The following is a 14480-nucleotide window of genomic DNA, read 5'->3' as shown; positions in this document are numbered from 1 at the left end:
CAGTCACCACCGTTTCCCGAAATCAGTTCGAGGCCCCACGTGTGATTTGTTTGGATGTCGTCTCCGAACGCACCGCACCGCACCTCAGAGGGCGAGGGGTCCTGGCGGGGAACCTTCTTCAGTGAGCGCTGTCACTCAGTTGAAACGCCACTTCTGTCTTCAGTCCCCCTGGAGTTTCACACCGTTGCGTGATCGTTGCCATGGTCCCCCTTGGCGCAGGGTGGATACGCTCTCTTGTCACTCAAACTGCCACCTCGGATGTGTTCCTCGTCAGGTCATCCTGAGTAGCCGTTGCCGAGAGAACGTAACCCAGCCCTGAAAGAAGTCTCTGCCTTTTCCTACCACGATGCTCTTTGGCGTTCATTCGGACAAACCGTGAAATGGACATCGAGGCCAGAAGTGCAGCAACCATGTGATCAGGGTTATTGTGGAGGAAAACTGACTCGAATCACACTGGGCTCAAAACGTGGCGGTGACCTGTCGAAAAACGTGTCCATTTCGATAATCCTCCCTTAAAATGCCCTCATCGCAGAGCGAACGTCCAGATCTCCCTGGAATTAAAGAATTAGCACGCTAAAGATGGTATCGATGTTTGCGTTCAGCCAACCTTCCGTCATCATTTTTATGGTTATTTGATGTTAATAGCTGACTGTGAAGAGGGGGGGTGCGGTGGAGCATTGGATTGAACTGGGTCCTGCTCTCCGGTGGGTCTGGGGTTCGAGTCCCGCTTGGGGTGCCTTGCGATGGACTGGCGTCCCATCCTGGGTGTGTCCCCTCCCCCTCCAGCCTTTCGCCCTGTGTTGCCAGGTTAGGCTCTGGCTCCCCGTGACCCAATATGGGACAAGCGGTTCAGACAATGTGTGTGTGAGCTGACTGTGAAACGTTTTTGGCTCATGGCGTATACTTTCCCTTCCTCTAACACGATCAAACACGCGATCAAACACACGACGCCACGCGGCTGAAGCGCGTGCAGACCGTGCCTCATTAAATCTGCAGCCATCGGAGAATCTCCCTCCGCGCCGCCGAGAGAGCCGCCTCACCGAATCGTACTCGCGGCGTCCAACGCGGCCTCCGACGGCCCCCACCCACGAAGTCTCTAACGCGCTCGGCTTCGTCGGAAAGCCAGGTGTCTCGCCCGGACGATCAAACTACTCCTCCGTTTGAGCGGGGATCCCGCAAAATCTGAAATATGCATCAACATTATGGCCCGTGACAGCCGTGGGAAATTAGAGCATTTTTTTTTCCTCGCCGTCGCAAGCGGCGCACGGATATTATTCCAATTACCACATGTCCGCACCAATCCCTGTCCAATTACCCCGGCACAAAGCGGACAAGCACCTCTTCCGCTCCTCGCTGATATTTCGCTGACGGACGGGAGAAAAGGGAGGCCGACCTCCAGGGCACGGGCCATTAAATAATTGAACGCTCTAAATGTTACAGTCGGGTAATGAAAACAAATAAGGGAGGACGGGAGGAAATGAAGCCGGCTGGTTTCTCCGTGCGTTTGGTGCGTACGCCGGGAGACTGGGGGGGGGGGGTGGCAGCCAAGGGAAGACGAGAACGAGATGTTTCGGGAGGTCGGGGTAGACGTCTTTAACCGAAAGGAGGAAAGCTGAACTGGGAACGGAAATGTGGGGCTAATTTTGACAGCCCGAGAATTCGCTCCATTGACACACACGCCTAATCTCGGGCACAAGTCAAATCCACGTTTAGCCAAAATCCATAGTTTGCCAGAGCTGCCGCCCACCTGACGTACAGCATCGCGTCGCTCTGGGGCGCCACTCTGCCGTCACCATCACCCAGGGCTGCGCTCCAGCTCAGGACAGGATGACCGAGGGCAGAGAGGATGCGGGAGGCTGTGTACGACAGCACCGAGCGCTGCCTGCGTTCTCACCGGCTCAGATCCTCTTTACTTCGCTCCTGCCTTTCGGTGTGAAAGATGCATCTCTATGAGTGGCTCTCAAGGAATATAGCGCAACCGGAACCGTCTCCCTGCACGGCCCGGGATTGCCTTTCCTCCCAGTTCCTAATAATGCGCTGCAAGTTGTTGAGAGGCAACCCAGAGGGGCCTTGTCCTCTGGTTCACACCACATGTACACACACACACACACCATCTGAAACCACTTGCCCCATATGGGATCGTGGGGAGCCAGAGCCTAACCCGGCAACACAGGGCGCAAGGCCGGAGGGGGAGGGGCACACCCAGGGCGGGACGCCAGTCCATCACAAGGCACTCCAAGCGGGACTTGAACCCCAGACCCACCGGAGAGCAGGACCTGGTCCTACCCGCTGCCCCTCCGCACCCCCCACCTGTGCACTCTCTCTGCAAATACAGCCATAGTTCATACTATAGCTCATACTGCCCTCGCCGCTCATCTCCTAACTGAGCTCAAGCGCCGCCCCTGAAAATATACGAAAAGCATTACGAGTTCCCCTTTCTCATTTTCCCCACCGTCCTTGGCCGCAGCTGTCAAAGTGCACTCAGAAGTCGTCGGAGGACCATCGGCGGGCGGAGGCGGCTGAGCCGAGGGGCTTCCGGCTGAAGGCGAGGCACGAGCGCGGAGACCGTCGAGGCGCCGAATCTTATTAAGTCACTCGTTCGCACTTCCCGATTCATTCGCTCTCCGCCGACGGCGTTTCCATGGAAATCACTTCATAGATGTGATGAGGCATCCCGATAGCTTTTGTGCGTTTGTTGGTTTGTTTTACTTTCCCGAGCTCCCGGGTACACACCGACGATGGCGGGGAGGTGAATCGTCGTCGGCTTCCTTTCATCGGCGCCGAATCGATGTCGGGAGTTGTCTTTAGCGCCCTGCTTCTCCGTGCTTTCGTGTTTTACGCATCGTCGTTTTTTTCTGAGACGTTTGGGGTTTCATCCGACAGGCCTGTCGGGTGTAGCGGAGTCGTTCTTTTCGATTTTCTTTTCTGGCGCTGCCAACACCTTGACGCGACCGTAGGCGCACGCCTTCGTCGAAGGCACGGCGGCCTTTCCGGTTCATCACGTCTGGCTTTGCCCGTAAAACGCGGAGGTCCGCAAGACCCCCAGCCGGCGGCGAAGTTCACGCCCGACGAAGGGTGCTGAAATATTCGTCTGTGAGTTTTCTCTTTCTTTGTTTCTCAGACAGTTCCTTCGCACTCCGATGAGACTCGTTCGCGAGCGGGCCCGCTCAGCACAACGTGACGCACCATGGCATCACCGCTTCGATTCCGCGGCGAGGACGGAGGCCAAGGTCGTGTCGAACAGCGCCCCTCTCCTCCCCTCGGAATATCGAATGGCAGAGCCAGATTTCGGCTGAATCGGATCGCCGAACGTGGACGCGTTCGCCCGATTCTACCGCCAAGTGGCGCGTCTCACGTGATTCTCAGCACTTTAGATTTCAGTGGCTCAACGTGTGTTTTTATTGATTTCCTTGTCAACGGAGGCACTCGTGAAACTGGAATTTATTTATCAGGAGCTGTATTAATTTTGTTCAATTTTGGAACGGATTTTTTAACCTCTCTCTTTCTGTCTCACTGTGTGTTTTTTAGAGTAAACGAGGACATGATTGGCAGACACACTGAGTCCGTTCCAGAATTTTCTTGGCATTACAAATGGGTTATAGGTCGAAAGCACCTCCGCTATTCAGTTTCACGAGGACCCTGTGTGCTTTCTTCTAGAAAGTTCACACCGTCCTTAACATGGCTTGACGCTGATGGTCCGTTGACGTAACTGCTTTGCCTCGGCGGCACAGTGGCACAGCACCTGGGTGGTGCGAGAGGACGTGGGTTCGATCCCCGCTCAGTCTGTGTGGAGTTTGCGTGTTGTCTCTGTGTCTGCGTGGGTTTCCTCCGGGTGCTCTGGTTTCCTCCCACAGTCCAAATATGCTGTTCAGGTTCACCCATAGTGTGAGTGACAAGAGAGTGTGTTCCACTCATGTATGGATGAGTGACCCAGTGTAAGTAGTGTATCTAGCAGTGTAAGTCACCTTGGTGAATAAGGTGTGTGGGCTGGTAACACTGCATAGAGTTCACTGGAAGTCTCTTTGAAGAAAAGCGTGTGCTAAATAAATAAATGTCTCACATTCTTTTATCTGTCGTCGAGCTTGTACTTGTGAGAAGCCAATAAAGTTCAAGGCTTCTGGAATATGACATTAATACGGGCAGTATTCCGGTGTAACACTGTGCATTTTTTTTTACCACTGCAACATATTTAAATAACTGCAGCTGTGGAACATCTCTGCGCGTTCCAGGGGAGAGGAATTATGGCCACACAGCCCAGGTTATGGGGACAATAATCGCAGTGACTAATGAGAGCGGAGCAGAGACAGGGAGAGCTTCGAAGCAGAGGCAGCCTCTCGCTGAGCAACGCATCATTATCCAGTAGCTTTTCTCCAAGCTGAGGATGGATCCACGCTCAGCAAAGTCTGCCAAACAGCGCAAAACCCGAACCCTGCCTCTAACAAGCTTGCCACTTGCCCTCGGGTTGGTCCAGTTTGCATCGCCTGGGCTACGGCGTACGGCGCGGTGGTTTGATGATGGGGTCCGCTCTGCAAAGCTTTCCCGGGGTCATCCAGCCAGCGATTCTGATGAGAGGCAGCGGAATCGGACGTACTAATGACGCAGCCCCTTGCCTTATCACGCTGGCTCCCGCATGAATATTCAGCAGCCCACGGAAATAAAAGTCCTTGGAATGCTGAAGCTTATAACTAGGATTCCAGCTTGTTCCCCGAAGTGAAACGCAGGGCGTAAAAGTCACCTCGAAATAAAATCCGACTCCTTCGCGATCCGCCGAACAAGCACGCAAGTTACAAATCTACCGTCGGATTGCGCGTCGCCGCGGTCTGTTGTGTCTTTCTATTAATGATGTTTTTTTCACTCCTCGAGAAAAGGGGGCTCAGCAGCACATGAAGCTAAACTTAACAGGAATTCATCCAAGTATGATCGGAATATATTTATGCAAACATGACAAAAATGATTATGGGGAAATGAAATGCAGAAAAATCCAAGCCCGGATCTGTCAGAGCGGGGAGCCCCGTTCTCCCGCTGGAAGTTGTGTAGATGCAGACCGAGTGGTAGGTGGATACCGAGCTAAAGATTTGCCAAAGGCGGGTCGCGGCAGTCGCTCTGACGCAGCAAGGCCGCAGATCGCTCTCCTGTGCTGACGCGGCCGCTCATCTATCGTCGCGTGGAGAACGTGGGCAGGGGCCTCTCTGAGCGCCTAGCTTGCGCATCGGTATGACAGCTGCCGTTGGTTAAAGAGGAGCGGTTCTGGAGAAGTCAAGCCTCTGCTTAGAGTAAGAGACGAGAGTCCGAGTCCCTTTCCGCGTGGAGCTGTGGCTGACAACTGGACTTGGTTTCAAAACCTGCGCGGAGTTCGCCTGCCCTCCCCGTGTCTGCGTGGGGTTCCTCCGGGTGCTCTGGTTTCCTCCCGCAGTCCAAAGACGCGCTGTTCGGGATGTTAGAACGAAATGACGCACCGCATCTTCCGTATCCCGGAGCGCAACACGGCTACGCCTTCAGCTGGCAGGAGAAAGCCAACGCGGTCGCTCGGTCGCGCGGAAGCAGTGATGCGTAGCTAGAACAGGAGAACCGTTGTCGGCTGGATGGGAAAAACTCACAGAGAGGGCCTGCGATGGGAGCCAATTACTTACTCTGATCTTTCGTTTAATAACGCGCTGGGATTCCCGGATCAATACGGCGCTGGTAATTTGATCAGATGGACCAAGATCAAGGCTAGGGGCGGTCACCGGCAGGGAATATTCGGAATCCGTGCTTTCGCTCTGATCGTTCGGCGTTTCCATTTCTGTGATGAAACCTCTCCTTTGGAAAACTGCTCTAAATATTTTATCGCTGCTTTACACTTGTGTTAATTTGCTTTTGCTAACGTGTCTCCAAAGGACTTCAGCAACTACGGGCGAGCCATTTCTTGAGAAATCATGGGCAAAATATTGCATTCCCGTCATCCACGCAGCAGTCGGTCGTACTGGGACACAGCGGCAGCACACGAGCGCGGCGGTCTCGGTCCGCCCAGCGAGCCTCACCCCTGGTCGGCGAATACGGAGCCGCTTTAAGGTATCCGGCCGAGAAAATCCGGCTTCGGCGGGGATAGCCGTCCTTAGCCAATGATCACGTAAGAAGTGTCGCTGCGGGGGGAAAGATTAGAGTTCTGAGGTCCACATATTTGCTCACGGTGAGGCCACCGCATGCGCTGCGGAATCTGATGGAGTTCTGGGGAGGGAACCTCTGCAGGATTATTGGGTCACATCCAGACACAGTCTGGCTGGGTTGGGGATTTCAAACGTTCGCAGAGCCGTCGGTTCGTTCGAAGGGCTCCGGCGGGGCCGCAATTCGCTCCCAGCTTCAGCTTCGCTAAGTTAATCCATCCTGGTGAAAGGCTGTTACGTTTCTCTTGTGCCGCGCTGTACGACACCGGCTGGACTTGCCGTGTCCGCTCCCTTCTGGCTTACTCTCCTTCTCAGACCGCGCCTAGATCGTCAATTTCAAAAATAATCCCAACGTGGAGTCACATCTGTGCAAACAAACGCGCCGACTGCCGTCACCTTGTCGCCTTGGAAACGCCGCTACCCTTTGCCAATGTGCTGTTTTTCCCTTTGTGTCCCCCCAGGTGTGAAGCTGAGATTCGCAGGCCAGTCCAGGAGAAAGGTGAGTAGCTCTGGTAGGGCCTGATGAGCAACACAGGGCTCCCATCTATCCCTCCAACAGCTGCAGGGACCACACGTCCCCCAGGATCCATCTGGCACCATCTTCCACTGCTCGTCTCGAACCCATCTGACTTTGCGCTACGCTCTCACCATACTTTTACCATGCTCTCCGCACCTTACGTACAACCCATCTCGCTTCGGCAGCTCTGTGCGAGCAGTCGCTGTGAGCGGTCTCGCCCCCCGATGCCTGCATGCTCCTGGCACCGCTGTGATGATTAACGGTGGCGGAAACGTTGCTCTGGTCTTCGGTCCAGCGGTGGATGTCCCCACACGCGCAGTGCCAGACGTTCTTCCGCGAGAGCAGCGATCGGGCAGATGCCACTTCAGCTCCTTCTCTTCGGTGTATAAGGAGACAGCCTTTCTCTTCGCACGTGTGATAATGTAGCCCTGCTCTCAGGAAGCCGTAAGAGTGGTGTTAGAAAGAGCATCGCCTGTTTCGGGCTCCTTTTGGACATTTCAAACTGCTGTAAAATTTTACCGCAGTTGAATTATGCAAAGTAAATTTCTGTGTTTATTATAAAAGATACAAACAGACACAGAGATTTATTATCAAAATAAATAAGGCGGAGCATGTGTACATTGCTATATATACAATTTATATACAGTGTGTGTGTGTTTGTATATATATATATATATATGTCATCAGAATGAGTTTTATTGGCCAAGTGTGCTGAGGCACACGAGGAATTTGCTGCAGTTCTAGATGCTTCCAGAATTTACAGACAACAAACAGCTGACACAGAGTTTCAGAACAAATAACATATTTACAGAGTATACAAACACAGCTCATGTGAGACCAAAAATGTAAATAGATAAGAAGTAAATTACAAAAAAGTGATTGGATGTTGAATATTGCGCATAAGAAGAAGAGATGGCTTGTAAAAAAAGTCAGCGTTGCACAGAAGTTATTATATATGTGTGTGTATATTATATATATGAGCTCTCATATACTGTGTGAAACACTTCACCTGGAAAGCGACTTGCACTAAAACAGTGAAATTGCGCCACCAAGTGGTGTCTTTGAGAATAGCAGCGGGTGAAAATCTGTCCGCTCAAAGCGCTGCTTCCTCACTTTACGAACAACTGGGACCAGGAGTGTTCGTAACTCCATTATTTTGTGAAGTCAAAGCCAGTAAAGAAATTTTAGAAAATGCACCTTTTTCCTCGACTTCCAAACTTAACTGGGACCAGAAGTCGATTCGTAACGTCCAAACAACAAAATCTTCATCGACAGAAGTTGAAGAATACGACTTAATCCCTCAATTCACGCACAACATCAGATGAAACCAAACTTCATTTTAAGTTTTTTTTGTAAGCTTTTTGCTTATTCTTCCTTTATCAACAGCTGCTGCAGTGTGAAAGGTGGTCCTCTGTATTGGACACATGAAGGCACGAGAGGATACACCATGAACCTTTACATTTCTTTATTTAGCAGACGCTTTTTTCCAAAGCAGCTTCCAATGAACTCTGTGTAGTGTTATGAGCCCACACATCTTATTCACCAAGGTGACTTGCACTGCTAGATACACTACTTACACTGGGTCACTCATCCATACATCAGTGGAACTGACACTCTCTGTCACTCACACACTATGGGTGAACCTGAACAACAGGTCTTTGGACTGTAGGAGGAAACCAGAGCACCCAGATGAAACCCACACAGACAACATGCAAACTCCACACAGACTGAACGGGGATCAAACCCATGTCCTCCCGCACCACCCAGACGCTTCGAGACAGCAGCGCTACTCGCTGTGCCCCGGTGCCTCCCGTGACAAAAAACAAGACGTCAGTTTTTTACATGAATTAATTATTTACAAGAAGCAACATTGAAAACATGTACCTCCACAACCTCATATTCAGCGCTCTGTTCTGGTTACACCCGAGAACGAGCTGCAGGTGATTATAAGATCGCAAGGGGAGAACAAATTGAAAAGCGTTTCACTCAGATCAGCGTAATAATAAAAATTTACCTCTGTTTATTCACCAGATAGTTCATGGGTGTAGTTTTTTATTTTATTTTATTTTTTTAAACACGCTGAAAAATCGGTGAGGGAAACGGTGCGTTCCCCGCTCCCTTCCTTCCGCCCTCCCGCAGCTCGAGTTTCCGTTCTCTCTGAGCACATTTGCCGCCCCTAACTGCAGGTTGTGTTCTCTCCGCGCTGCAGGACCTGTGCGCTACGGAGGCTGCGGACAGCGGCCCGAGCCTGGAAGGGAAGTCGGCCGCACAGGGCCCGTCCAGCCCCATCCCCCCCATGCAGTTCCCCGCCTTCGAGTGGACGTGGCAACCGGCCACGTCGGGCTCCCGGGGGCAGGAAGTAAACCCGGCCCGCGTTACCAAGAGCCACAGGAAGCTCCTGCTGAAGAGCAACCCCGTGGGGCAGACGCACAACTCCTCCTCTTCGACTTCCCCTTCTTCCTCGTCCTCCTTGCGGGACGGCTGGCGCAGGCTGGCCAGGGTCCAGCAGGACCGCAAGCAACTGATGAAGGAGGTTTGCGCCAAGTACAAAAGCCAGAGCACGAGGACTGTCACTCCCCAGCACGTGTCACGTATCTTCGTGGAGGACAGGCACAAGCTGCTGTACTGCGAGGTGCCCAAGGTGGGCTGCTCCAACTGGAAGAGGGTCTTGATGGTGCTCGGTGGCTCGGCCGCCTCCACCCAGGAGATCCCGCATGAGGCCGTGCACTACGGCAACCACCTGAAGCGTCTGGACAGCTTCGACCGCCGCGGCATCGCCCGGCGCCTCGACACTTACACCAAAGTGCTCTTCGTGCGGGAGCCCTTCGAGCGGCTGGTCTCTGCCTTCCGGGACAAGTTTGAGAGCCCTAACACCTACTACCACCCGGTGTTCGGCAGGCCCATCATCTCCAGGTACCGGGCGAACGCCTCGCAAGCAGCCCTCAGGACAGGCACCGGCGTCACCTTCAAGGAGTTCATGCAGTACCTGCTGGACGTGCACCGGCCCGTGGGCATGGACATCCACTGGGAGCACGTGAACCAGCTGTGCAGCCCCTGCCTGCTGCGGTACGACTTCATAGGGCGTTTCGAGACCATGGAGGAGGACGCCAACTTCCTCCTGCGCAGGGCGGGAGCCCCCAGCAACCTCACCTTCCCAGTCTTCAAGGACAGAAACCCACATGCGGAGCGCACCTCCGCCCGCATCACCCAGCGCTACTTTGCACAGCTCAACGCCTCCGAGAGGCAGAGGGCCTACGACTTCTACTACATGGACTACCTGATGTTCAACTACTCCAAGCCTTTCAAGGACCTCTACTGAGGCCTCCTGCCGGACGTCGGACTTGCGCTCGTCTTTCCCCCGTAGCGGCCGCTTGGAACCGGGCCGTACGTGCGCACACGCTGCGAACCATCCAAACCCACATGTTCGGTAGCGGATCATGACCACAACCTCCGGAAAACATGACGGAACGTGCGTAGACGTAGACTGAGTGAAAAAAAGACCAATGGCTTTGGAGAACGTTCTAGTGAATGCGACATCGGGAGAGTCCTACGGTGGGAGCGTCCTGGAAAGATCCCCAAACAATTCAAGCGAGTCCTGCGAACACAGGCGACAGGCTTACCACGATGTACCGCGGTCCCGCACTTCCTACCCCGACACAGATCACCGCAAGGCAGGCTGGTCCCTGTGCATCGATGCCCAGAAATACATACTCCATTAAACAGATGCACATGTGTCGTACGGTAAATCCAAAAATCCTATTAAAAAAAAATGAAAACGCTCTACCTGTAAAGGAATATATATTTTTGCACATTTATATAATGAGTTTAAGCATAAAGATTTGTTTTCGACGTATCTTCTGATATATGAGATCATTCAGTGGTCAACCCCGGCAGTCTGCAGCGCGTTCAGGATTTCCCTTGGCATCAAAGCCACTGGAAACCAGAAAGCGTCGTCCGCATTAGTTTAACTGGTGTAATAGTTAGGTAAAAAGAGTACGCAAGTGCTCCGGAAGACTGTAAACCCCCATGGGCACCGTGATCCACCAGGACCATGTGGTACCTCGACTAGGAGGCGCAGTAGGTAGCACCGCGCTTAGATGTGCTGCCATCGGACTCATAGGTTGCAACGTCAGATCCCGCTGCCTGCTGTAGTACCCTTGAGCAAGGTACATACCCTGAATTGCTCCGGTAAAAATTACCCAGCTCTATACGTGGCTAAATAATTGCAGGTAGCGTCTCCGTTGAAGGATGCTTTGAAGAAACAGACAGAAGCACTTGGCTGCCTGGTGCTGGATTTCTACGAGAAGAAGAGTGCAATATCTCAAACGCGCGCTCCGAAGGTGTAAATGTCGCTAAAGAATTAAATAATCCATAACACGCATAATCCGGTCCATAAGATTGTATTTATTTGCTGCGTTGGCTTTTGTTGTTCCCAGACGGTCCATTCCGTGTGCTGATGGTGGTGACATTCTCATCAAGTTTCGTTTGGTGCTCTGGTCCAGAGTCGCTGTTCTGGGATCAGTGCCACGGTCCCTTCCGGACCGTCTTTACCCTCTTTCTCTTACGATGTCGGGGTTTTATGTATGGATGTATGGGTGCAATAGAGTTCAAGTGTATGCGGTAACAAGTGAATGTACAGTTGTTTTATGGTCCGTGCACAAACGTGGAAATATTATTTATGATCTCAAACCCTTTGCCTTATTTTTCACTGCCAACAAACTGTTGTGTATCAGGAAAGACATTTATCAGGTAAGTGATTTGTTTCTGCTGAGTTGTCTATGAATAAAGTTTTTTTGTTTGTCTTTAGCCTTGTACGGTTTCCTTGGATTCACTCAACATGTGTCAAGGTTGTCGGGAATCAAAAAGGCCAAAATCCATACTGACGCGTGTTTGGAAGACATCGAAAATAAAGGGGTGACTCTACGCTTGGGAGTGTTAACATCAGGATTATAATCATAATATGATCATCCTCATGTTACGATTATTATCGTGATGATCCTTTGATCGTCATCAGGTCCCCCCTTAGTGTGTGAGTGACAGAGTGAGTGTGTTCCACTGATGTATGGATGAGTGACCCTATTGTAAGTAGTGTGTCTAGCAGTGTAAGCCTTCAGGTGCTCTGGTTTCCTCCCACACTCTAAAGACATGTTGTTAGGTTCCCCATAGAGTGTGAGTGACGGAGAGAGTGTGTGTGTGTGTTCCACTAATGTATGGATGAGTGACCCAGTGTAAGTAGTTTATCTAGCAGTGGAAGTCTTCAGGTGCTCTGGTTTCCTCCCACACTCTAAAGACATGTTGTTAGGTTCCCCGTAGTGTGTGAGTGATGGAGAGAGTGTGTGTGTGTTACACTAATGTATGGATGAGTGACCGAGTGTAAGTAGTGTATCTAGCAGTGTAAGTCACCGCGGTGAATAAGGTATGTGGGCTCATAACACTACATAGAGTTCACTGGAAGTCGCTTTGGAGAAAAGTGTCTGCTAAATAAATAAATGTAAATGTGAAACCTCATTACTTCAGTAACAGTAGCGTGAGCAGGTAGCACAGTGGTCAGTTTCTTAGAGGATACAGGTTGAAATCCCTGCCTCTCCCTACCATGCAGATGGTTTCCTCCAAAGTGACATACAACTCAGAGTAATTAAGAAGCGCTTTTTATAATAGACGAAGAGATCCAGATTGTCAGAATCCCTGAGAACAATTCTCAGGAGGAACCCAAAGGGTACCTCCCTGGATCCGGCACACCTGAACCGAATGAACCCCAGCACTATAAACGGAGCAAAGGACAAACATCTAGCTGCAGATTCTTGACAGGCTCTCTACTGCTTTTGCCTGCGATCGCAGTGTAATTTCCGTTCCTGTTTGCATCCGTCCACCGTGATCCCGTCCGCTCGTCCAAGCCGCATTTCTGCATACTAGTTTGGTCCCGTGGTCCTTGTAGCACATCAGCACTTCATCTTCTACTTTGCACTGTACACTTGTATATCAACTCTGCGCTTGAGATCATTCCTCCTTTGCATCCGCATTTGGACAGCTGGTAGTGTGGTAGTTAGAACTACCATCTTTGCATCCGAAGGTTGCAGGTTTGAACCCCACCTCCAGCTGTAGTACCCTTGAGCAAGGCACTTACCCTAAATTGCTCCAGTAAAATTACCCAGCTGTATCAACGGGTGAATAACTGTAACCTTAACACTATAAGTGGCTTTAAAGAAAAGCTTCAACTAAATGAATGTGCTGCTGATGTAAATGGATGTTTGTGTCACCGCGACATGTGACTCTCTGAGTCCGATGCCGGCGCGCAGGTAGCTGCGTGAGGATTTGACAGGGAATACGACCAACCACTCGTTCAGGAACTCGCTCAGTCGTTGGATGAATCACACACGCTGTGACAGGTTGCCGTTAGTTACGCCCACAAACGCGAAACGCGGCGGTTGTTAACGTGCCGGAGACGGCCGTGCCGTACAGCTCCGAACCTTTTTGGGAAGAACGGTTTCGGAAATGCTTTTGATACACCGCCACAGTCCTGCTAGCATCTGTTGGGCCATTATGCATCATGTAACAAGCGCATCAAGCGCTCGGTATTCCAGCAATAATGAGGAGATCGCTGCCAAAAGAGTCCGCTAATAAATACTAGAGAAAACGAGGGGAAAATCATGTGGCGGTTTAAAGAGTGTGTGATCCCTTTCGACTGAGACACAAAAATTTCAGTCACGGCCACAATATCAAACACGCAGCCCTTGTTTTTCCACTTTAAGGACCATCGCCAAGCCTTTCCTTCTTTACCAGGGTACAATGTGACAGGGATGAACTGTAGCGGCAGCAGCGGTCATCCTACTGTTGAGCGTGTAAAGTGAGTCGGGTGTGTGCGGTTAGTTGAGGAGGTGGTGCCGATGTTTGGGGTTGGGGGGGGGGGGGGCGGTCAGGTTCGTCTCACGGCGCGGCTCCGCAGGCCGCTGCAAACTGCTCACACGTCCCACCACCTTTTCCCCACCTGGCACTGTGGGGGGTCTCATTGTAAGGTATCAGCAAAGGAAAGGATTACAAGTGACAGCTCAGGTTTGGCCTTAGGTGACCTCAGAACAGCGGGGGGACAACTGAGGAGGAGATGTGGTAAAAACCGGTACAGGTGGCGACAATCTGAGCGGGAACATACTGCACGAATACCGTAGTAAGATCTTCCGAGGCACGATGTAGCGCAGTGGTCCCGCGGCGGAGCGGCACGTGACGGGGTGATCCAGCTTGCCTTGGGGGACATGCCTGGGGACGCAGGCTGGAAGGAAGCCTGGCTTCAGTGGAGCTGCCAGGCACCCACCCCCCCACCCCCCAACCCCAACCCAACCCCACCCCAATCCAACCCCTGACAGGATGAGGCACTTCAAGTATGACTTCAGAATGTTCCGGAATGCTGCTGCTTTTTTTGCGGCTTTCGAGTTTTGCGCACAGACCCACGGAGAGGGGAAGGGTTACGATGCTCTGCTGGGCCCGGCCCCCGACTCCCCGAGCGACACGTCTGAAAACCGTTATATAACTGCAGCTCGTTCGACTTTTTCTTCTGTTGTGGCTTCTCTGTTGGACAACAGTCTCCCTTCACCTTCCCTCTCAGACTCTGTGTTTAAATTCTGGGGTGACTCGCACCAAATATATTTCACCGCTGGACATGCAGACCTCCTCCGCTCCTTCGTTATTCCTTCTTTCAAATCTATGATTTACCAAATAAAAAGCCCAGAGTTCAAGTAAGTCCACTTAGAATCTACACACACACACACTGGCGGAAACCACTCGTCCCAAGCAGGGTTGTGGTGATCCAGAGCCTAACCCAGCAACAC

General features: G+C 51.9%; 1 protein-coding gene across 3 annotated transcripts in view; it reads left to right on the top strand.

The window, feature by feature from the left end:
• Positions 1–11368, top strand: part of LOC108926322 (carbohydrate sulfotransferase 8-like) — a 122401-nt gene extending 111033 nt beyond the window's left edge. For all 3 annotated transcript variants that reach the window (XM_018738951.2, XM_018738950.2, XM_029253478.1), the window contains exons 3-4: positions 6605–6642; positions 8870–11368. In XM_018738951.2, coding sequence (XP_018594467.1) covers positions 6605–6642; positions 8870–9979 — 1148 coding nt within the window. In that variant the 3' untranslated portion in view covers positions 9980–11368. The remainder of the gene's footprint in view (positions 1–6604; positions 6643–8869) is intronic.
• The last annotated feature ends 3112 nt before the right edge of the window (positions 11369–14480 follow it).

This window comes from Scleropages formosus, chromosome 7 (assembly GCF_900964775.1).
Source record: "Scleropages formosus chromosome 7, fSclFor1.1, whole genome shotgun sequence".
Classification (NCBI taxonomy): domain Eukaryota; kingdom Metazoa; phylum Chordata; class Actinopteri; order Osteoglossiformes; family Osteoglossidae; genus Scleropages; species Scleropages formosus.
The sequence above is the reverse complement of the archived record's forward strand: the minus strand, read 5'-3'. Positions and strand labels throughout refer to the sequence as shown.